This window comes from Leuciscus leuciscus, assembly GCF_965113295.1.
Source record: "Leuciscus leuciscus genome assembly, chromosome: 5".
NCBI lineage: Eukaryota > Metazoa > Chordata > Actinopteri > Cypriniformes > Leuciscidae > Leuciscus > Leuciscus leuciscus.
Window position 1 is genome coordinate 20059049 of NC_138729.1, and position 24518 is coordinate 20083566.

Below are 24518 nucleotides of genomic sequence, written 5' to 3' on the forward strand. Positions count from 1 at the left end.
TTCTTATTTTCATGAACTGTCTTTGTGAAATTATTATGACATTTGAAAAATAAAAAAAATGCAGTGGCTAGATAGAATGATTATTATGTATTTCAAACTTTGTTTTGTTATCAACGGCTAATTACAGTACGAAAATTGAACGGGTAAACACCTATTTTGAAGGGGAATGGACCGAGCACACCACTTCAGCTCACCGACGGTTGGACTGTTTACTCCGCATGCGTCACCTCACCTAGCAACGCTAAAACGCTTTCACACAGCCTGATTGAACACTTCAAGACCAAGAATTCAGACAGTCGTAGATAGCATTTGCATAATACACAGACTTTTTTTTATTTTGGAAATCTTTATAATAAACGAACTGTCCTGATGGTTTCGATGTAGTTTGTTTTGAAATAAAAAATAAGCCAATTATTTTGTCTCTACAATGACAGACACGCGTGTGTTACCCAGTGGTAAAGTGTATAGGCAAATGTTTGACGCCCAGGTACGTTAATAGTACTAACTCGTGTTCATATCTAAGCTACAAATATGTGTTTTACTTATTGTTGATGCTTTCTTTGTAATATTGCGGATCATCTTCAGGATTGAAGACTTGTTGTGGCCTAATGTGCTGAGGAAGCTCTCGGCACATGTGTTGATTGTGAGTGTTTGTGCTCAGGTTCAGTTGTCTCTGGCTCTCTATGACTCGCGGAGGAAGCGCGTGGCGGATGAAGGCGACTGTCTGCTGAGTGGAGAAGATGCTGCAGACTCTGCATCACAGCAGCTCAATGAGACCACTCGGTATGATGATGATGATGCTTCTGCTCAGAACACGAATTGGCAATTATCAATTGTAATGTGAAGATTTTAACCTGAAAATTTCCTCTGTTTGATAGGAACACAATTTATTCAGGTAGAAAGAGAAAGGAGGACCAGGATGATAGTGAAGAGGTTTGGGGTCTTCCAGACACTGTTGGTGAGAACTGATGCTCCACCTTGGAATCTTGTAAAGGCAAAAGACAGAATTGTTTAGACTAACGTTAGAGGGAAGTGGTTGGAAGTAAACTGTACAAAGGAACAGGAGAAGAACAATACATTTTTAAATGTTCGTTACTCCATTTTACATATATGTATCATACGCAAACCTAAAAATTCTAAAAACACTAACCTTCGTTTTAAACCAACATTTGTTAAAGGATTATTTAACTTCAGAATTAAAATTTCCTGATAATTTACTCACCCTCATGTCATCCAAGATGTTCATGTCTCATCGTCGTTCTTCAGTCAAAAAGAAATCAAGGTTTTTGAGGAAAACATTCCAGGACTTTTCTCCATATAGTGGACTTCAATGGGGTACAACGGTTTGAAGGGCCAAATTGCAGTTTCAATGCAGCTTCAAATGGCTTTATACGATACCAGCCGAGGAATAAGGGTCTAATATGGCGAATCGATCGGTCAAAAAAACAAAAAACCTTTTTAACCACAAATGCTCATCTTGTACTAGCTCTGCAATGTGCCACGCATTACGTAATCACGTTGAAAGGTTAAAGAAGTTAAAAAGTATAGGCCTATATATTTCTATTTTATTTTTTAGAAAATGACAGATTGTTTCTCCAGATTAGACCCTTATTCCTCGGCTGGGATCACGTAGAGCCCTTTTTGTAGCTGCATTGAAACTTAAATTTGGCCCTTCAAACCATTGTACCCCATTGAAGTCCACTATATGGAGAAAAATCCTGGAATGTTTCCCTCAGAAACCTTAATTTCTTTTCGACTGAAGAAAGAAAGACATGAAAGATCTTGGATGACGTGTGGAGCATTAAATTATCAGGAAATTTTAAGTCTGAAGTGAACTAATCTATCTATAAATTACAGGAACGTCTGTCTGTCTGTCTGTGTGTCTGTTATTCACATATCTCTCAAACCGTTAGTCCGATGGATTTCAAACTTGACAGGTGTCTTGCTACGGGCACGAGTAAGTGCAGTGCCAAGTTTGACGTTGTTTGGATTAGAAATGCAAAATATATTGTTAAATATATCGGTAAAAGAAGCACTTAGAAGGTTGTGGTTTAAAAATAAACATTCTGACATTAGAGGGTTGTGGTTTATTCTGACATTAGAGAGTTGTGATTTAAAAATAAACATTCTGACATTAGAGGGTTGTGGTTTATTCTGACATTAGAGAGTTGTGGTTTAAAAATAAACATTCTGACATTAGAGGGTTGTGGTTTAAAAATAAACATTCTGACATTAGAGGGTTGTGGTTTAAAAATAAACATTCTGACATTAGAGGGTTGTGGTTTAAAAATAAACATTCGGACATAAACACTCTATCAGCTAAACATAAAGTCAGCTACACTGTTTATTTCTGAATATTATATTTTATTCACGGCCATCATTTGTAGTAGCCTATTCACAAACTGTTTGCTCAAGCGTAGCGTTTTTTCAGAGTTCACTGTGTAGCGCTTATTCATTTGTGGATGTTAACTGAATCTGTAAGTTTCACGGGCACTTTGCACTAGTTCTTTAAATTTGAGTCAAAGAAATCGTTTTTCTTCTAGACACATATCTCTTGCCAATAATATTAATCAATTAATTTATATAACTAGTGCAAAGTGCCCGTGCAAAATCAGTTTTTGTGTGTGTTTTTTGTAAATGTTGGTTCGGTGTGTTTGAGTGCTCATTGTTACAATTACACAGCAAAAGTTTAGTGACATTTTTATTTGTGCATGGTAGAAAGCAAATACTGATACTGACATAATGACACAATAAATATGGAAAATTGAACTACACGATTCAGGGAGCAGGCTACACAGTGAACTCAGAGAAAACGCTACGCTTGAGCAAACAGTTTGTGAATAGGCTTCTACAAATGATGGCCGTAAAAGAGACTGTGAACTCATTGAATAGGATATGTTTAAGTAAACAGCGTAGCTGACTTACAGATTCAGTTAACATCCACAAATGAATAAGCGCTACACAGTGAACTCTGAAAAAACGCTACGCTTGAGCAAACAGTTTGTGAATAGGCTACTACAAATGATGGCCGTGAATAAAATATAATATTCAGAAATAAACAGTGTAGCTGACTTTATGTTTAGCTGATAGAGTGTTTATGTCCGAATGTTTATTTTTAAACCACAACCCTCTAATGTCAGAATGTTTATTTTTAAACCACAACTCTCTAATGTCAGAATGTTTATTTTTAAATCACAACTCTCTAATGTCAGAATAAACCACAACCCTCTAATGTCAGAATGTTTATTTTTAAACCACAACCTTCTAAGTGCTTCTTTTACCGATATATTTAACAATATATTTTGCATTTCTAATCCAAACAACGTCAAACTTGGCACTGCACTTACTCGTGCCCGTAGCAAGACACCTGTCAAGTTTGAAATCCATCGGACTAACGGTTTGAGAGATATGTGAATAACAGACACACAGACAGACAGACAGACGTTCCTGTAATTTATAGATAGACTAGTGCAAAGTGCCTGTGCAAAATCAGTTTGTGTGTGTGTTTTTAGTAATTGTTGGTTCAGTGTGTTTGAGTGCTCATTGTTACAATTACACAGCAAAAGTTCAGTGACATTTTTATTTGTGCATGGTAGAAAGCAAATACTGATACTGACATAATGACATAAAATAAATATGGAAAATTTAACTACACGATTGAGGGAGCAGGCTACACAGTGAACTCAGAGAAAACGCTACGCTTGAGCAAACAGTTTGTGTATAGGCTACTACAAATGATGGCCGTGAAAGAGACTGTGAACGCATTGAATAGGATATGTTTAGTCGGTAAATAGCATAGGCTACTATTACACAGTAGCGATAACGTAAAGAACACCAGAATAAAATATAATATTCAGAAATAAACAGTGTATCTGACTTACAGATTCAGTTAACATCCACAAATGAATAAGTGTGACGATTGAGGGAGCAGGCTACACAGTGAACTCCCAGAAAACGCTACTTAAGCTCCGCTGCTTTCTTCAACCCTTTCTGTCTCTGGGCCTGCGCTGTGCTCACTCAGTGTCAGGGTGAGAGGGGGAGTGGCCAGCGGCTAGAGCGGCAAAAGCCAATGCCTGCTTCTTTTACCAATATATTTACCGATATCTTTTGCATTTCTAATCCAAACAACGCCAAACTTGGCACTGCACTTACTCGTGCCCATAGCAAGACACCTGTCAAGACTTAAATCCATCTGACTAACGGTTCGAGAGATATGCGAATAACAGACACACACACACACACACACACACACACACACACACACACACACACACACACACACACACACAGAGACAGAAAGACGTTCCTGTAATTTATAGATAGATATAATATTCAGAAGTAAACAGTGTTGCTGACTTACAGATTCAGTTAACATCCACAAATGAATAAGCGCGACACAGTGAATTCCAAAAAAACGCTACGCTTGAGCAATCAGTTTGTGAATAGGCTACTACAAATGATGGCCGTGAATAAAAGATAATATTCAGAAAATAAACAGTGTAGCTGACTTAATGTTTAGCTGACAGAGTGTTTATGTCAAAATGTTTATTTTTAAACCACAACCCTCTAATGTCAGAATGTTTATTTTTAAACCACAACCTTCTAAGTGCTTCTTTTACCGATATATTTAACAATATCTTTTGCATTTCTAATCCAAACAACGTCAAACTTGGCACTGCACTTACTCGTGCCCGTAGCAAGACACCTGTCAAGTTTGAAATCCATCGGACTAACGGTTCGAGAGATATGCGAATAACAGACACACACACACACACACAGACAGACTGAAAGACGTTCCTGTAATTTATAGATAGATATAATATTCAGAATTAAACAGCGTAGCTGACTTACAGATTCAGTTAACATCCACAAATGAATAAGCGCAACGATTCTGGGTGCAGGCTACACAGTGAACTCTGAAAAAATGCTACGCTTGAGCAAACAGTTTGTGAATAGGCTACTACAAATGATGGCCGTGAATAAAATATAATATTCAGAAATAAACAGTGTAGCTGACTTTATGTTTAGCTGATAGAGTGTTTATGTCCGAATGTTTATTTTTAAACCACAACCCTCTAATGTCAGAATGTTTATTTTTAAACCACAACTCTCTAATGTCAGAATGTTTATTTTTAAATCACAACTCTCTAATGTCAGAATAAACCACAACCCTCTAATGTCAGAATGTTTATTTTTAAATCACAACTCTCTAATGTCAGAATAAACCACAACCCTCTAATGTCAGAATAAACCACAACCCTCTAATGTCAGAATGTTTATTTTTAAACCACAACCTTCTAAGTGCTTCTTTTACCGATATATTTAACAATATATTTTGCATTTCTAATCCAAACAACGTCAAACTTGACACTGCACTTACTCGTGCCCGTAGCAAGACACCTGTCAAGTTTGAAATCCATCGGACTAACGGTTCGAGAGATATGTGAATAACAGACAGACAGACAGACAGACGTTCCTGTAATTTATAGATAGACTAGTGCAAAGTGCCTGTGCAAAATCAGTTTGTGTGTGTTTTTAGTAATTGTTGGTTCAGTGTGTTTGAGTGCTCATTGTTACAATTACACAGCAAAAGTTCAGTGACATTTTTATTTGTGCATGGTAGAAAGCAAATACTGATACTGACATAATGACATACAATAAATATGGAAAATTGAACTACACGATTGAGGGAGCAGGCTACACAGTGAACTCAGAGAAAACGCTACGCTTGAGCAAACAGTTTGTGAATAGGCTACTACAAATGATGGCCGTGAATAAAATATAATATTCAGAAATAAACAGTGTAGCTGACTTTATGTTTAGCTGACAGAGTGTTTATGTCAGAATGTTTATTTTTAAACCACAACCCTCTAATGTCAGAATGTTTATTTTTAAACCACAACTCTCTAATGTCAGAATAAACCACAACCCTCTAATGTCAGAATGTTTATTTTTAAACCACAACCTTCTAAGTGCTTCTTTTACCGATATATTTAACAATATCTTTTGCATTTCTAATCCAAACAACGCCAAACTTGGCACTGCACTTACTCGTGCCGATAGCAAGACACCTGTCAAGATTGAAATCAATCGGACTAACGGTTCGAGAGATATGCGAAATAACAGACACACACACACACACACAGACAGACAGAAAGACGTTCCTGTAATTTATAGATAGATATAATATTCAGAAGTAAACAGTGTAGTTGACTTACAGATTCAGTTAACATCCACAAATGAATAAGCGCGATACAGTGAACTCCAAAAAAACGCTACGCTTGAGCAAACAGTTTGTGAATAGGCTACTACAAATGATGGCCGTGAATAAAAGATAATATTCAGAAATAAACAGTGTAGCTGACTTAGGGCTCTGACAGAGTCAACGCGAGCAACGTGAGCGACGTGCTCCCTTTCATAGTCTACACGTCGGACGCAAGCAACTTGCAGTATCGCCCCCACCAACCGTTGTTGTCTAATGCAATAGTATTGCATGCAACGGTGCGTCGCGTATCAAAAACTGGGACGACACATTTTGCTACGCATAGACGCATAATGGCGGCCGAAGCGTAGCGATGCGTAGCCTTGCAGGCGCGTATGCGTATCGATGCGTTGACTCTGTAAGAGCCCTTAATGTTTAGCTGACAGAGTGTTTATGTCAAAATGTTTATTTTTAAACCACAACCCTCTAATGTCAGAATGTTTATTTTTAAACCACAACCTTCTAAGTGCTTCTTTTACCGATATATTTAACAATATCTTTTGCATTTCTAATCCAAACAATGTCAAACTTGGCACTGCACTTACTCGTGCCCGTAGCAAGACACCTGTCAAGTTTGAAATCCATCGGACTAACGGTTCAAGAGATATGCGAATAACAGACATACAGACAGACAGACACAGACAGACAGACAGACGTTAATGTAATTTATGGATAGATAAAGAAAAATTGCAATACATGTCCCAATCATTTTTTAATAGGGAAGCCATTTCTAATTACAAACCTGTAGGCCTAGTCATCTTTCCCAAAAGTATTTTAGAACTAAAAGTCAATCTGTTGTGATTCTGTTTTGTTTGTAGTTCCAGAGAAAAAAAACTCAGACATCATTGATCGTCTTATGGAGAAAAGGCAAAAGGATCACAATGAAGCTGTTTCTGAGTTGCAGACAGATCTCGCCAGCCTCAGTGTGGTAAACGCGTCTATATATAGTGCCAAAATATTTGTTAATTCGAGCCCAATTCAAATGTTGTGCATCTAGTTATCAATACATTATAATTATGTCTCTCAAAGGTGTCTTATATTGTGATATTTCTGCATTTAGGGTTTTGAACCATTATTTAGACAGACGGGAAAAGATATCCTGCTCAGATTGTCTGAGTATAATGACAATATTGAAAGACTTATGCAGAAGATTGAAAACATTTCTGATTTGATGGCTCATAGCTATCAGGTGAGGACCAAATGTCAAAAACGGTACTTGCTTACTTCTCAAATTCAGCATTTTGTTGGATCGCTCAATTGTTACTCATCTGTTGTCTTTTAAAGGATATGCATGAGATCTGGAACAAAGTCTGTCATGAATCTTCCTTGAAACAGAAGTGGGTTAACGAGCTAGATGGAATATATGCCAAATATGAATCTGAGAGAAAAACCATGGTATGTGGTCTCTATTGTGTAAAGCATATGTTGCTGTAGTCAGTAGATTAGTACACTGCTTGTTTGTTCCTCTTTCCTAGATAGCAGAATTACTGAGAAAATACACCTCAAAACTGGAGAAAATCAGTTTTTTGATGCCGTGTGATGTCCACAGACTGATTGACAATGAAGCCATGGTAGTATATTCTACTTGACAAATATGTATTTGTATGCATTATATGTATTGTTTTTTGGCATGAGTCCATGTTCTCCACAGATGATAAACCAAGCCCTGCTAGCAAATCGACGTGCTTTGGCCAAACTGCGTTTGAATTTGATGGAGAAACATTTGCAGATAGACGTTTTCCAAAGGCTGAAGTGGGAGGAAAAGCTTCAAGACTGGAAAAGAATCAAACTTATTGAAGCAGTCAACCGGTTCAAGTATGTCTGATGTTAAAAAATAGTAAAAACAATTCCCTTGCCAGAAAAGTAATGCCATGTTGTTTACCAACAAAATGCATGATCTTTCTGGTGAAAATAATTGGCCAAGGGAGTCTTGCTAGTTAAGATAGCTAAGAAGCCAGCATATCAGCATCCCATGTTGGGAACCTGGATCTAAAATATAATAAACAGTATACTGGTTACCAGCAGTACCAGTCTTTTTACAGGGCACAACAAAAACGGGATACTGATTATATTTATGTTCCCCTGCAGAGACTTTATGAACAGCCCTCACATTCAGAACCCTATAAACATTCAAGATACTCTGAGAACAGTGAGGTCAGATCAGAAAACACTGAGTGAGAAACGCATCCAAACGCTGGAGATTCTTAGGTGAGAAATATAAAACACAGATTTCTAGTATTACGCTCTATTTCCTCAGTTAATATTAATTGTAAACATGCTGTGAACCTTTTACTCACTTTTTCTGCCCCGTATCTAGAGACATGACGCCTCCAAGAATCTCAGAGTCATCTGTTGCAGAATGGTATTCAGCACTGTCTGTCATCAATGAGCAAATAGGTCAGAAAAATAGGCTTCTCATTTTAATAATCCAGTGCGATACAATGGTATTGCATGCTCTACACCACTTTATGGGTACTTTAATAAATTCCTCACTATGTTTAATTTCTTTAGATTGTATTCATGTTGCCACAATGGAAAAACTTCACAAAAACTACGAGAACAACTGGCAAGTCTGTTTGGCAGAGGTTGATCTATTTAAGGTGACATAAGGTGACTTTCTCATTTGCTTTAATTTGTCAAAACACAACACCAACACAGCAATATTCTCAACTCTTTACACACAGACAGAGGCATCTACATTCAGATTCACCTCAGACGAGATACATAATATTGTTAATGTGGAGATATTACCTCTCATTGGCCAGTGCCAGAGACAAATGGACATCTATTTGGAAGAACTGGATGTAAGTTTAGTTTCCTTAATGCTTTATATTAAATCTTCTCTACTTTTGGACTATAAACTTGTAACTTGTAATTTATGGATGTGCTGCATCTTTATGTATTGATTTATGTCAGTACTTCACTCTCTCATGATACACTGTGCATTTTAACCTTCTTACAGAAAGCTTTTGAAAGTTTGGCCAAAACCACTGCTTATGAGAGCGAGTGTTTATTCAAGTTTATGTGTGGGATGGCTCAGCTGTGGGAGATTCACTGCGAAGGCCTGTTTAACAGAGAACAGCAGCTACAAATGTCATTGGAGTCCATCAGTCAAGTCCACAACCAAGAGAACCAGGCAAGATTGTGTTAACTGTTTTATGCAGTACTTTTGAAGAGGTTTCTATTAAGAAATGCTTATCATTGTTGGCGAAAGTTACTTTTTAAAGTAATGCATTACAATATAGTGTTACTCCCTAAAAAAGTAACTAATTGCATTACTTGGTTAATTTTAGTTACTTTTTCTTGGAAAGTAATACGTTACGTTACTTTTGCCTTACTTTTTCTCACCTAGGCTGGGCTTGCTTTTTTGTTTTTTAATAACAAAAAACACAAATGTTCTATTTTTGGCAAATGTAAAGGCCACCCAAAGTGAAATGAATAAGCCTTAAGGAGTCCGAAATTTTCGCACGTTAAAAAATAAATACAACCTCACGTTGTGAATAAAAAAAATTGGATCGGGTTCGATTTTATTTGTTTTCCGCATCCGTAGTAAGCATTTTCAGAGGTGTTTTGACAATTCAGAGCCACCAAATCACGAATATGAAAAAATGCATATGAAAATTTCGGACTTTAGACTGAAGGAAATGCAAATTCACGCCTGTACAATAGAGTGTGCAGCTCAAACAAACCTTTAAGCTGTGCTGACAATCTAGATCACAGAAGAATCGGACGCAGAGGAAGAAAGCTTAACAATCTTTCTTCAGATACACAATATATACACAAATGTGATGTTTAACTAAAGTCATTTTTGCTTATTCGTATGGTTGAATTGGATCATCGAAGGTGAGCAGCAAAGACATTTGTTAAAAAGTGAGATTAAATACATATATTTGTTTTATTTAACATATTAAATTATTGCAAGTTTGTGTAATTGTCTGCATTTCAGTTTTCATTCATTTTGAGGAATTATGAATCTGTTTTTGTGCAAGTGAGATGAGTAAATGCATGCTTACATTTAGTCTAGAAATACCAATTATCATCATGTTTAGACAGCGCACACAATGCCTCTGCACCCGATTTCTATCAACATGGGGACAAGAGAGCTGTCAGTCAATAAATGGGGGGAAAAAAGGAACTTGTATTATTTGAAAAAGTTACTCAGATATTTTGTTGTAAATTTAAAAGCAATGCGTTACATTTCTAGTTACTTGAAAAAGTAATCTGATTATGTAACTTTTGTTACTTGTATTGCGTTACCCCCAAAACGAATGCTTATAATATCCATCTTTTTGAAATATTTTGTAACATTTATCACCTTGAAATGTTTGCGAAACATGAAAATGAGCTGACAAATGCATCACCTGACAGAAGAAAGAGGCCCAGCTGGATATGATGTTGGACAAACTCAGGCAGGAAAGCTCAGAAGAAGCTCTGAAAGACTCCTTAGAGAAGACGCTAGCCTATTTGGAAGAGGTTAAGAATAGGTAACAAACATTGAGAATGTTTTGAGTGATGTTTGTTGTTGTTGTTTGTACATTAAGCTACTTTAACTTGACTTAAATAAGAAGGTTTTTTGACAAAATATGACAGAAAACCTGGACATTTTTGTAAATCCTTTTACTGTATTGTTCTTTAAGGTATATACAAATCTATAAGGAGGAAGTGGAAACTGTGGAGTGTTACCCGTCTATAGTCCTGCAGGAATTACAAGCATACAATCTTTCTGTCAGCCAATTCTTCAATGTCAAAGAGGTTTATGGCCAGGTACATATTCAACAAGAACAATGATGTTATCTCTATTTGTGCAAGACTAACATTGTTAAAATAACTTTCTTTTTTGTCAAAGGACTCTGAGGATTTTTGCCAACTTTATCCCTCTCTTAAACTTGGTGAGTTGAAAACTAGTTTCAATGAGCTGTATTATTTTTGTTGCCTTTGAATTGTTTAACACCCATTATGTTTATCTTGGTGTTTATCATTCAGCAATTAAGAATGAAAGATTGGAGAAAGAACTTGAGGTGAAACCTAGAGGTGCACAAAAGCCACATTTCAACAACCAAGGAAGCTCAACATTTGACTCGTGCTGTGATATGGTAATAATGACACATACACACTTTCACTTCGCAATTTGTATCTATTATTTCATTATTTAATTTCCTCTTATTTTGCAGGATGACCAAGATTGTAAAGCTCTAGCATTTTCAGTTTCTCAAACCAAAGAGACTTTCACTACCGCAAAAGGAAATGTGTACAACTGCTATGGGTTTCACGCTACCCATGATGAGGATCTGGAAACAAATCTTAAGGAAACCGAGCTGGTTTTGTACCCCAAGGCTTTCATTGTGGAATTGCTAAAAGAGTAAGTGTACAATAGAAATTATAGAATGAAATAATGCTTTGGTTGATGTCCAAGAGCCCTAAGCCTGAGTGATGAAATTTGGAAACTTGAAATGAAAATTGTGCAATTTTAAAAAACCCATGTTCTCTTTTTAACTATAATTTACTTTTGCTTGCATTATCTTTCTGTTTACTATTTCATTATTATTTAGTTATTTTTTAGTTCCTATATATATATAGAGTAACAAAATATGTTATGTTCCCGCATCATAGTGTGAGACAAACATTTTTCAGTCATCTGGAAGAGAGATTTCATATTATTCTAACCAACTCTATGACTGTTGTGGAAGCCAAGAACGAGAAACTGAAAGCTGAGCTGGAACTTCGCCTTCAACTCCACCAACCTCGTGCTAAAAGAATTGAGATGGACATTCACAATGTCAGAGCAGGTTTGACCCCTCATCACATCCAAAGCCATTTTGGCTTTTACTTATTTAGAAGAGTTTAACAAGAGCCCTTGTGAAAAAGAAGTACACTGTAGCAGACTTATAAAAAAAGAGTACTCATTACTGAAATAATATACTTTAAAATAATATACTTGTGTTAATTGAATGTAATGTTTTTGGACACTTAATTGGATGCTATTTCTAAATAAATTTATATGTATTATAGTTTAAATTTATATGTATTTTTACATACTCAAATAGGACTTTTTATTCGTTACATTTTTATATGTTATTTCATAATTACATGTGAACTACCGAATGAACTGACAAGCATTTATGGTAAATTCAAATTTAATGAAATTTCTGTTGAAACTTGTGTCTCGTGTATTGAAATATATTTGTAAAAACACATTTGTAATGATAAAGTTGCAATTTAGTACATTCAAAATAGCCTATATAAATGCATATTTAAATGTAAATAAAAAAATTAAAACAATGTAATATTGAGGAACACTACAGTTGACATTAAAATCAAGTGTGCTTTATTATGTTTGTCAACACTTCAACGTAAGTGTATTTCTTTAAAGCATGACAAAAGTTATTAAAACCGTTTATTACATTTAATACATTTAAAATGTACTGTAAAATGTTAATGTGGCATTATTAGAAAGTGCACCTTTTACATAGACATGAAAAAGTCAAGATTTGAGGTACACTACGAGTGCACATTCAGTACAATTATGCATACTTCTTTTTCACAAGGGAGCTTAGTATATAGAGGACATGTCATAACTCTCTTCATTATTTGGGCAGCTGAACTAGTGCTACATCGAAGATGTGTGGATCGACACTGCAAGGGTATACTAGAGGTCCTAGAAGACTGCCGGACAGACGTACAGGAGTTACAGATCCAGAAAAATAAAATGACTGAAGACTTCCAAATGCAAATCTACAGTAGAGAGAAAGATTTTACCTTTGCCACTAATTATGAAAAGTAAATACATGTATTAAAAATATATATATTGGTAATGATTTGAGCAATTTATACACAATCTACTTATTCTGGTCATTTTTATTCATAGGATAAATAAACTTTGTACCTCACTTCAAACCAACCTGGACAAACACATCAATATAATCCAGACTTTACAAAGAGACTTCAGACAAAAGATGGAGTTCAAAATGGAGGGCTTGAGGGAAGCAAATGTTCAGATAATGAGATCTTTCAAGTATGTCATTGAAATTCTCTGTATAAGTCATTATCAATATTGTGTTGTGTCGTGTCGTGTTGTGTTGTGTTGTGCAGGGAATTCGATACAAGCCCAGTGAAAATATTAACAACTGTTGTTGTCTATTCCACAAGGTTGTTTTCTGAGGGGGGGAATTTTACACCCCGAGAAATTGAGGTCTTTCAGTCACATCTGGAAAGAATGGACAAGCGCATGGATTCTGCAGAGGGGGCCATGATGCACGACATGGAAGAAAAAGAATCAAAGTGTCTGGAGCAGGTTGATATTACTCATAAGTCGATTACTGTGATCATACACTAAATACTTTTTTCGACAGGAATTCACTGTGAGAATCTATTTTTACTTAGGTCAAGGATATAGTCAGGAAGTTTGAGGAAAAATTCAATTTCCTCGCTATCGAGCTGAAGTTTCTTGCAAAAATGCAACAAATTTTTAACAACACGCGAGTCCAGATCAAAAGCGAGGTATTTTCAGTATATAATTTACTCTTATTTCATTCCTTCCCTCTGTCCACTGTTCATAATCTGTTGAATTTGTATTTGCTTGTTCAGGCTTTAAAGAGTAACATGCAGAAAAAGACGATTGACAACATGTTGAGCGATTTAAAGGAAATGACTGCTGAGTATGACCAACCCAGCCCTGATAAGAAGGTAAATCCTCTAATATAATATTAGATTCATATTTATATCATTAAAGTAATGGTCTACAGAAAACAATTTGTATTGTAGATTGTAGCCATAGTGGAGATAACAAGTTTAACAAATTCTCTGATGGAGGAGCTACAGAAGAGGTGTCAGTATCTCGATTGCTTCTTGGTAGGACATTACACAGTCCAATACTGGGATATTGACTTGTAATCCTTATGGACACATATGATAATGTCTGATATATTTTTGAAGGATGCCTCTATGGCTGTCCCTCGACCGCAGACTCCACTTCAGGGGGCTTTTGCAGTTGCAGCCCGCACCAGGTCCCGTATACAGGAAAAAACAAGCAGTCCAGTTGGAGACAGCCTGCTCCATCCTAGCCGAATTGGAGTGTCCTTCCTGGATGATGCAGCAGTGGGGGTTATCAAAGGCCTACTCAAGTCAGTGTCCTTAAAGGGGACCTATTATTCCCTTTTTCAAAGTCTTGGTTTTGTTGTTGGCGTCTACTACAATAGGTTTTCATACTTAAAGGGATAGTTCACCCAAAAATAAAAATGTTGCCATTAATTACTCACCCCCATGTCGTTCCAAACCCGTAAGACTTTCATTCATCTTTCGAAACACAAGATCTTTTTGATGTAATCTATCTGAGAGCTATCTTTACTCTCCTTTGGAAGCTACGCAATCACCACTTTGATGCTTCAAAAAGTTCATGAATAGATTGTAAGACTAATCCATAATGAATTTAGGTTTTTATTCTCTGATTGGTCGGCTGGAAAAGTGTGTTTTTATTTGTCAATGCTTTGAGCGTGTTTCAGAAATGTTGCATCCCTTACCATAACCACGAGTATCAACACACTACTAACGCAATTTAACTCGCCCCTTTTTTTGCATATGCTTTGGGCAGGAATTATTTAAATGAGGGACATTGTCACGTGTACGTTCCTGGAAGAAAACTCAAGACTACAGTCGAGGCGTATCATCGAGTTCAGAAACTGCTTAATAATATAGAGAATAAATCCCTTTGGAGTGGACTTTGTTTTTTGCAGACCTTCTTCATGCTCAAACAGCAACATTACACCCTAAAGAAAGCAAAATATTTTAAAATTTAAAATATTAGTGTCATTATTGTAGATTTTAATTGCTATAAAAGCAAAATATTAATAGCAAATAATTCAAGTAAAATGTTCTTAACACACCGGTTGTTATCACCTAACATTGAGTGCGTTTACATGCACCCTCATAATGCGATAATAATGGGATTTACCTCATGTAAACGCAATACTTCGATCAAACTAATGCGATTAAGCTCATAATCGTAGTAACCATATTTACATTAAATTATGTGGCGTGTAACAGACATGTAAACACCTTAATATCATTATTACCGCTCTGACCATAGTGTACATGTGCTCAGTTCTGTAGTCTCTGCTCCGTTTCTTCATCCAGACAGTGAGAAGAACGCTACGGCAGCGTAGGCAAACTCCACATTAAGATGATAATCACGGCACTGAATAATATCCATAATGTCCATAAAAATGTATTTTGAATTTGTTGCGAGTAGATTAAAACAATGGCCGGTATCATGCATACTGTATAACTATCTGAGTGTGGTATAACCATACTTTTTAGCGAATAATCAGAATAATGAAAATTGCATGTAAACTGGAGTGAAGAGTTTGTATCATGTAAACATCTTTCTGCGATTAAGACCTTACTCTGATTATTAGAAATAATCACATTATTGGTGCACATGTAAACCTAGTCATTGTCCTCAGTCATCATAAGTGACTTGATTCCCCCAAAGTGATTCAAGTTTTGCATCAGTTTTTTTTTTGCGTAATTGGTTCTGTTGTGGGCAGCTATTTGCTATGCTCACTAACGGAACACCTGACGTCTAAGTAAAATGAAAACTTAAAAAAAATGAGAAAATAATCTACTTCTCATTATGAACATAATGGCTCTTTCCTGTGAACAGGGTAGGCAAAGCTAAAGATGAAGTCAAGGATGTAAACATTGACCCAACAGAAAGACACTCTTCAGCAGGTTGGATTGTTCATGTGTCCTCATCATTTAATACTGTCATTGTAGTGAACTTCAGTGTTATTAGTTTGCCTTTTTACACTCATCTGTGACTGTTTTTTGTTTTTCTAAAAATTCAAAATTCTTTGCCTTCAGCAAGGTTAAACTCCCCTCTTGGATCAGGTCAGAGGTCAGGAAAGAGCACCAGACAGTCCGGAATAGAGACTCTGCGCAGAAAGTCAGTGGAGTCAACGACCACACAGAGGTTTGACATTTGAAATATGATAAGAGAGAAAGAGATTTAGGAAATACTGTTAGAGAAGTGGCTGTCTCTTTGGTGGTAATATAGTAATAAAATAATAAAATCTGACTACATAGAAAATAAGCTGTTAATGTAATAATTAGCATACTTTCCATTCGGTGATCACGTAAAATAAACATTTATGATAAAAATATTCTAATTTAAGAAACTTTTTTTTTTAAATGATTCTGTCTGTTTAAGGAGGGTCTTCAAACCCAACCGCTTTGATAAGAAGTTCCTTATTTTTGGCTCAAAACCCGAAGAGCAGAAGGACAGGTTAGTGAATTTGCTAGCTGTTATTTTATGGGGTTTTTTTTGTTTTTTTTATTGCCATATTAATTTCATGTTTTTTTTTTATATATTTGCATTTCTCAAGTGTTTCATTCAAAGCGTCAATCACCAGTATTCTGTGGAAAGCCAATGATATTCTCCTCTTGGTGGCAGAGGTACTATAAAAAATTTGAGCACGGTCTATCTGTATTAAGCATTTGGTGTTAAATAAGTTGATTTTAGTGTGTAACTGAACTATATGTCACCATCAGGAGTTCTATAAGAAGAAAGAGCGCCGCTCTATCATTCGTTCTGAGCAACTACAGGAGACATTTGATCAGTGTGCAGAGGAGATACAAAAAAGACTTCTTATCTACCAGAGTCAGTCACATGATTACCACAACAGCTGCCTCCAAGGTTAACTCTCAATTTTTGTTATTTCTTTAGAAAGTAGACCAGTTTCAAATCAGCATGCAGATATTTTGAAAGTGTCACAATTGTATGATGCTGTAGTGGCACATCAATTACCCACCTCACATTTAAACTTCTTAAAAAGCATTTCAATTTTATATAATTTTTTTTTTTAAAACACGCCAAACAATGAAATTATCGGTAACACTTTATTTTGATAATACACTTTTATACATTCTACTAACTATAAGTAACTTTGCATTTATTAGTATTAGTATGGGGGGCTTGAGATCATCGCATGAGCCCCCTCTTGAACACCGGACCTGGATCTAGCCTATGTGACATAGTTGTGTATGATTTGGCAATATATACACTATCAAAATCGGGCCAACTCCCCATTTTTTTCTCGGGAGGTCGGGAGGAGCTCGTATCATACTCGACTCATAATTCCTCACACACAATGCGAGCCGTGACCATACAAGCATCAACAATTTCTCCAGAGAGAAAATAAAATCGCCTGTGTACAGCTTAACATTTCATTTTGATGGTCCACCAAAAGACATTCTCCTGTCTATAAGTACATTTTCAAGTGCAACTTTACAACTTATTCTACTAACCCTAACTCTAACCTAACAGTCTTCTAATACTCTGAGTGTTAGTTGACATGTAGTTGAAAATTAATGAGTTAGTTGACATGTAGTTGCAAAGTTACTTAGTTTGTTACTTAAAGTTACTTATAGTTTATAGTTTGACTTTGAGATGAATTAAAGACACTACTGGCAAAACCAGTGATTATTCAGGCACTGGTCAGTTTTGAAATTTAAGGCTATTTTGTTTCCATAGCTTGTCTTTCTTTCAGACTAGTGCTTATTTTATTGCACATCTGTTGATTTCAATTGCAATACATATCTTTAAAGGCCATCTACATTCTGAAGGTTTTTACAGAAGGGTAAGGGTTTGTTCATATTTCATTCTCCTGAACAGAGCCGCCTTAACCTAATGTTAGGCCCCGGGGCTGAGAGGTTTTGTAGGCCCCCCATCCCCTCGATTAATAGAGTCTCATTTTTAAAAAAGTGTAATAGGTAATCTACATCACATAATGCATTAGTTTCTTTCGAGACCTACAACAGTGAGTTTTTTTTTTTTATATTGTTTTTAATTTTAATATTGTTATTAACATATCACTGAGCACATAAACACAAGACACTTTATTTAACAACCACACACAGCAACTAAATTTCAACTTTATGCAAATGAGAAGCGATTTTCGCGAGCGACAACCAATAGGAAAGAAGCCTTTCAGTGGAGCTCAGCTCCCGTCACCGTCTCGAGTGCAGGAGAGACAGAAGAGTTCGAGGGCAAATTCACTGTTTTATATGATTTGACAGTAACTAACCACAAACATGGATATAATAAAATGATGCACGGAAAAGAAACTATCGACAGTCTCAGTGAGTTTATTCTGGATTTAGTGCGTAAATCATTTTGTTTACAAATTAGACGCTTTGCAGTTGTTATATAGCCTACATGTTAAAGATTTTATTTTGGATGTGTTCATTGTGATTATATTGGCTGGGTTTATAAAAGTTTATAAAAATTGAAAGGATCATTGCTTGGTGCATTTGGAAACAAAGCTTGTCTATTTCTAAATGTAATCGCGTGCATCGCTGATGATTATACTGTCCGTGTGTTGAAAAAAACGTCGATTAAACACACTCGCAACAGACACCCCAAAGCGGAGACGTTAGCGGCACTGAGCGGACACGATCCGTAACGCCTCATTCGCGCCGCGGGACCTCTAGACGCGCATAAACGCGTCTTTGCATAGACTTAACATTGAAATCACTCGCGCCAGACGCTCTTTTCGCGTTTGGTGTGAACGCACCATAACAATAACATTAGAGCGACAGCACTACCAACGTCCACAAGCGACTAGCGACATACAGCGACAAAATCTGACAAGTTAAAACAATATGACCTTTTCAGCTCATCATAAACCTGAACATGGGAGGCCCCTGAACATGGGAGGCCCCTGAACTTGGGAGGCCCCTGGGCTTCAGCCCAGGTAAGCCCGTGCATTAAGGCGGCCTTGCTCCTGAATTATGTAGTTTATACCTAAAATAGGGTGAAAATGTATGGCTGTTGACAGTATTTTCTGATTCAAAAAGTATCTAAAATTCCCTCTGTATAAACCTTTTACTTTAATACGTCAACAAAATGTACCCTATGTCTTGTTAAATGTTATGTGCAATGTTAAATGAAATGTTTTCGAAATATACCATACTACCATACAATACCATACTGCCTTGCAATCCCTGTAATAACAATAACAGAGGTCGAAATAAGAGACAAGATCATGTTCATTCAGATTACATGACAATATGTGACAGTTTTCACTCCGTGTAGAATTTCAGGTGCAGTTGAAGGCCATTGAGGTGTTTCTGTCTAGCGTACCAGAGAAGCTTTTCTCTAAACTAAGAGATCAATACCTTGAGGAGCTGACGCAAAGCATGACACAAATTCAACACCGGTTTGAACTAGTTCAGCAGCAGAGTGAACAAAAGAGGGTATGTAAATAAATGCAGAACAATGGTAAGGGCAAAGGGAAATGATCCTGTCATAACCCTCCTAAGTTCCTCTCATAAAGTCATTGTGGGAAAGAAGCCATTCAACTGTCATGATGCAATATTACTAATATTTATCTCAGATATTTGTAAAATATTATGCAAATATGCACCTCTAGCTATGTATAAAGCAGTCACCAGGTTTCTGTTGTTCTGTGGCCTGCTGTCATAGAGGGAGCACAGTGGTCAGTTGCGTGTGCGTCTGAGCCATCCGGCTTGTGAGACAGAACTGAAGCAGCTGGTGGAGGCTGAAGGCGAGAGACAGAGAGAACAAAGACAAGCCATCCACAATACCAGACAGGAAGTTCAGGTTATAGACTTACTGATTCAGACTTTCACTCGCTGTTCTGTTTTTATTAGTTTTTTTTTTAACTCACTAAATTTAAACTTGGTCTTATTTCACAGGCCTGTGCCCTCAAATATGCAGAAGAATTTGTCACTGCTCTTTCCAGGTCGGCAGAGGCCTTACTCTTCCAGTTCGACAACCTCATAACCATCCATGAGGTTCAAGTGGGACGTAAGTTTATGAATTCAATTAATAGTATGGAAATGTAGATGGTGCCACAAAACAGGTTTTGGTGTTGACGCTTGATTCATAAGCAACATAAATTACATAATCAGTTTTTTTCACACAATGTTAAATTAAAATAAGAGTGTTGGATGAAAAAAATAATACATGTTTAATATATACACAATTTTATTGCAGTGTTCTTGGTGTGAATGGGTCTTTCAGGCTTGTGATTAGCTAAGGACAAAAATATGGAAATCCATTTTCCCCCTCAATTCAATGTGACTAAAAATACAAAAAAAGGAAAACAATGTTCCCCCGAATATAACCATGGTTCCCTGAGAAGGTGAACGAGATACAGCGTCTTGGATCAGCACTATAGGGAACGCCATCAGTGTGACCGGTGTCTAAAGCATGTGTATACACACGACAATTACACTGGCCGAGGACTGTCCATGACGTCAATACCAGAGCGCCCACGTGTATAAGAGGGCACCTGCAATAGACGTCATACACTTTTTTTGTCTGAAGGAGACGTGTAGACAGTTCTTGTCCTCCAAGAAGCAGAGGCAGACATTGCACTTGCTGCAAAGTGTGATGGTGTAGCCTTTACCATAATGTCTGCAACATCCTCTATTTTGTTCATATCTTATGACACAAACTTTTGGAAATACTCCAGTAGTGTATGTAGGGAGATAGATGGCATCAATAGTGATATCCTGACCTGAAAAATCAGTTTTGGGACTGATAAAATCCATTTTCAGCCAGCGATACCTGTCACGAGGCATGGCCTGTGCTCTTGAATGACTTGATTTTGTTGGTCACATAATAATCAGATGGGTGGTCATTGTTTTTTTTTTTATAGTCCTTTTGCAGTTCACAGGCATCTCCACATTCCTCTTTATCACTTGTATATGAATCCATTTTATAATACGGTCTTTCCTGGCTTGGTGGCATTGTGAAATGGAAAAAAAACACTGGTTATTTTCCATATTATTACTGTAAAGAATTTACACATTCCATATAATTAACACTATACAGTCTGGCTAGCTTATTGTGTCCTCTATTTATCATGCCAATATCACTTATACCCCCACTTTCCACATTATCACCTGTCCCTCATGCAGCAAGCAGATATTTGGACAAACAAGCAAAGCCCATATAAGAAAACGATTAAGAAAGAAAACAGGCCTGTAAACTGCAGTTTACAAGAAGAGATCACTTCAAAATTCACTGTTTAAATCCTTTTTGATCACTGCTGAGCACCGTACGTACGATAACTGTTGCCTTTAACAGTAATTTGCATGCATTTTAAAGATGTAGACTTTTATTACTGAAAAGCTGGAAAGTATTAAGAACAATATATCATAAAAAAATAAAATAAAATAAAATACAAAGTAGAAAATGATTTTCCTATTATTAAATTAAATACGAACTCATGTCCACATGAGAAACACTTACCGTCCGAAAAGGGCTTTAGAGTGAGAAAAAACATAAATTTTAGTAGAGCTAAAACTTATGTTGTAATATTACAACAGTGGGCCGTACAGGGTTAAGGAAGAACAGAACTGAAGCTTCTTCAGAGCTTCTCACCAAGCTCTTTCTGTCAGTCTTGTGAATGCATCATAATGAGCACATCCAGATTTCTCGAGGAGCCAAATGCGCACCACTCGTAGCATTTGTTTTACATACGCATACAAACAAGCGTCTCCTGAAGACAAAGAGTTGATGACATCTATTGCCAGGTGCCCTCTTATACTCCAATCAAAGCACTCACTGCCCTATCCCAGCTTATTAGGTCCTGAGACCTATTTTTCAGTAGAAAAAAATGCAAAAAAGGCCTGCACTCTAAAAATACTTTTATTAGTTTCAAGCAGGAGATAAAAAAAAAATTTACAATCGTTTCGGCTATTTGCCTTAATCAGTGTAACAATTTCACTTGTTCTCAATAGTTATGCACGCTACAGGTCTTCAGGTGATCATGATCATAATTAAATAATCAAGTAATCAGTCCACAGTAACTCAACATCTCTTATACTCACGGGCGCTCTGTGACGTCATGGCACTCTGTGACGTCATGGACTGTCGTCGGCCAATGTAATTGCCGTGTGTATACAGTTGTGTATTCAGACATCGGTCCCAGAGAGACCTTGAAGCTTCCCTTTTGTTCACTCACAGATTTGTAAATGTGTCTCTTGTCAGCTGATTGTTAGAGAAAATCTTTTTAAAACCATACTTCCCATAACAATGTAACATCATGATTAGTTACTTTTTAAAAATAGTGCAACACGTGACTTATAAAAGCTAACATTCCCCAACACTGCTTACGATAATCATTAATTTTCTTAATTGAACCTGAATGTCTTCTTGGGAAAGCAGATGCTGAACAAAAGAGGGAGAATATCACTACACTCATCCGCCAAGCACAAACCGGACTTTTGCTGGAAGACAAGAGCAGTACTCTGATGCAGAAGGGCAGCAGGTGTGGAAAAACCGTAGCCAAGAAAAATATATTTCAAGCACCACTGTTTTTTTTTAACATTGTGATGCATTCATTTTTAATTTCACATATGGAAACAATTTTAATCAGTGTTATTTCAAATATTATTATTGCATGCTATTTTAGTATTTATTTTTCTATATTTTCGGTTTTCATTTTAATTTTGGTTAAAGTTTATTTCAGTAATATATTTATTTTAGTTTTAGTTTTATTTAACAGTAACAACACTGATTTAATGTTTTGGGGTTTTAAAACAAGAAAATAATGATTCCATATCTAATAAAATGTAATTAATAATTCTAAATAATTCGGTCACCATGCATTAGAGGGTTAACTGTTAATGGGACAGTAATTGTGAATATTAAATTCTGAATAACATGTTTTGTAGAACATGGTCAGGCATTTGTTACTTCGGATCCACTGACGACAGCACATTTCATAAACAAGCTCAGGAAACGGCCACCATCACAACTGCTAAAACCACACTAGGGCATCTTAAGACCATTGAGGTGCGAGATGCCATGCATGAGGCAAGTTCATTTAAAATGAGTTCTGTTCTCGTCTAAACATGTCTGATAGAGCATAAAAATTGGTTTTTATGCACTTTTGTGGATCAGCATTCAACAACTGTTAATGAGCTTTATGCACTAGCATTTACAACAATAACATAAGCTCTATTGGAGCTGTAAAGTGCTGATCAAACGAGGCTGCGGCAGATGCTAGCTCATCCGTTCAGAGGTCTGTGACATCATGCATTAGTAATTTGCTAGGAGCAGCCTTTTTCCTATTTTTATTTTGGTTGCATCTAAAGCAGAAACACTGCTGCAGGCTTAATGTTAAAGAATATGAACATGTATAAATATAAAACAAGTGTTGTGCTTGTGTGCCTGTGTTAAAGGAATAGTTCACTTCAAAATACAAATTCTGTCATCATTTACTCATCCTCAAGTTTTTCCAAACCTGTATGAATTTCTTTCTTCTGCTGAACACAAAAGATGATGATTTGAAGAATGTCGGTCGGTCAATGGACCCCATTCCAGTAGCACCTCAATGCAGTACACGAGATCCGGGGGGCGGAGTTGGATCCAGATATAAGGGGTGGAGATTGGTGGGATTAAGGGGTGGAGATGGATAGGTTTAGGGGTAGGTTTAGGGATCAGGGGGTGGAGATGGGTAGGTTTAGGGGTGGGTTTAGGGATTAAGGGGTGGAGATGGGTAGGTTTAGGGGTAGGTTTAGGGATCAGGGGGTGGAGATTGGTAGGTTTAGGTATACGTAAGGTGGGAGGAGTTGGATCTAGATCCGACTCCTCCCCGTGGATTTCATGTTCTGCAGTGAGGACCATCTCCCCCATTGACTTCCATAGTAGGAAAAAAAATATTATGGAAGTCAATGGGGGCACATCAACTGTTTGGTTACATCCTTTCAAATATTTTCCTTTGTGTTCAACAGAAGAAAGAAATTCATACCAGTTTGGAACCACTTGAGGGTGAGTAAATGATGACAGTTTTCTTTTTGAAGTGAACTAATCCTTTAATCTTCCCCCAGCTCTATGGGCAGAGGGTTCAGGAGGAGCTGGACAAAAGCCAGCGAGAGTGTGACGCTCAGGAAAGACAGCTGAAGCAGTGGCACGACCACTGGCAGAGTCAGCTAACAACCCTTGCTTCACTCAACTCTGAATGACCATGAGACCTTTATGAACACTGACAGTCTAAGCCAAGGTATTAAACACCATCAAAGAGAGGATTTGCCCCAAACACATGGATTTGTCTTACAGGAACAACTGTGCTTTCACCACTCAACATTTACACACTCATCTATTCCATGTTGCCTGATTAATTTAATGATTAATATAATGGCTGTTGCTATGAATATGCTAATACAAAGTTTGTTATGATAAAACATTTTATTCCATTTTCAGTTTCTATTTGTTTAATGTTGT

The 24518-nt window shown here is 36.7% G+C and overlaps 1 protein-coding gene and 1 long non-coding RNA gene across 3 annotated transcripts; one reads left to right on the forward strand and one right to left on the reverse strand.

Annotated features, from left to right (window-relative positions):
- The first annotated feature begins 51 nt into the window (after positions 1-51).
- On the forward strand, positions 52-24490 carry ccdc180 (coiled-coil domain containing 180). Of its 2 annotated transcripts, none has more exons than XR_014206462.1 (37): positions 52-487; positions 662-783; positions 879-958; positions 7081-7190; positions 7323-7451; positions 7547-7657; positions 7738-7833; positions 7914-8077; positions 8351-8470; positions 8580-8659; positions 8774-8862; positions 8947-9066; positions 9225-9398; positions 10631-10746; positions 10900-11026; positions 11109-11151; positions 11246-11355; positions 11434-11621; positions 11873-12048; positions 12859-13039; positions 13128-13274; positions 13409-13553; positions 13643-13759; positions 13847-13945; positions 14024-14110; positions 14195-14382; positions 15921-15988; positions 16121-16229; positions 16467-16541; positions 16642-16711; positions 16808-16952; positions 19353-19513; positions 19743-19880; positions 19976-20087; positions 22458-22560; positions 22967-23598; positions 23916-24263. XR_014206462.1 is itself a non-coding variant. In XM_082171609.1 (37 exons), the coding sequence occupies exons 1-37, from the start codon at positions 428-430 to the stop codon at positions 24257-24259; spliced, it is 4437 nt and encodes a 1478-aa protein (XP_082027735.1). In that variant the 5' UTR covers positions 52-427; the 3' UTR covers positions 24260-24490. The 2 variants fall into 2 exon arrangements, 1 of the variants encoding a protein (XP_082027735.1); XM_082171609.1 differs by having other exon boundaries at positions 22967-23108; positions 24125-24490.
- On the reverse strand, positions 4561-6928 carry LOC309500064. Its single transcript, XR_014206463.1, has 3 exons — positions 6686-6928; positions 4932-5965; positions 4561-4891 (listed from the first exon to the last, which is right to left on the reverse strand). It is a non-coding gene; the product is annotated as an uncharacterized lncRNA (long non-coding RNA).
- Positions 24491-24518: the final 28 nt, after the last annotated feature.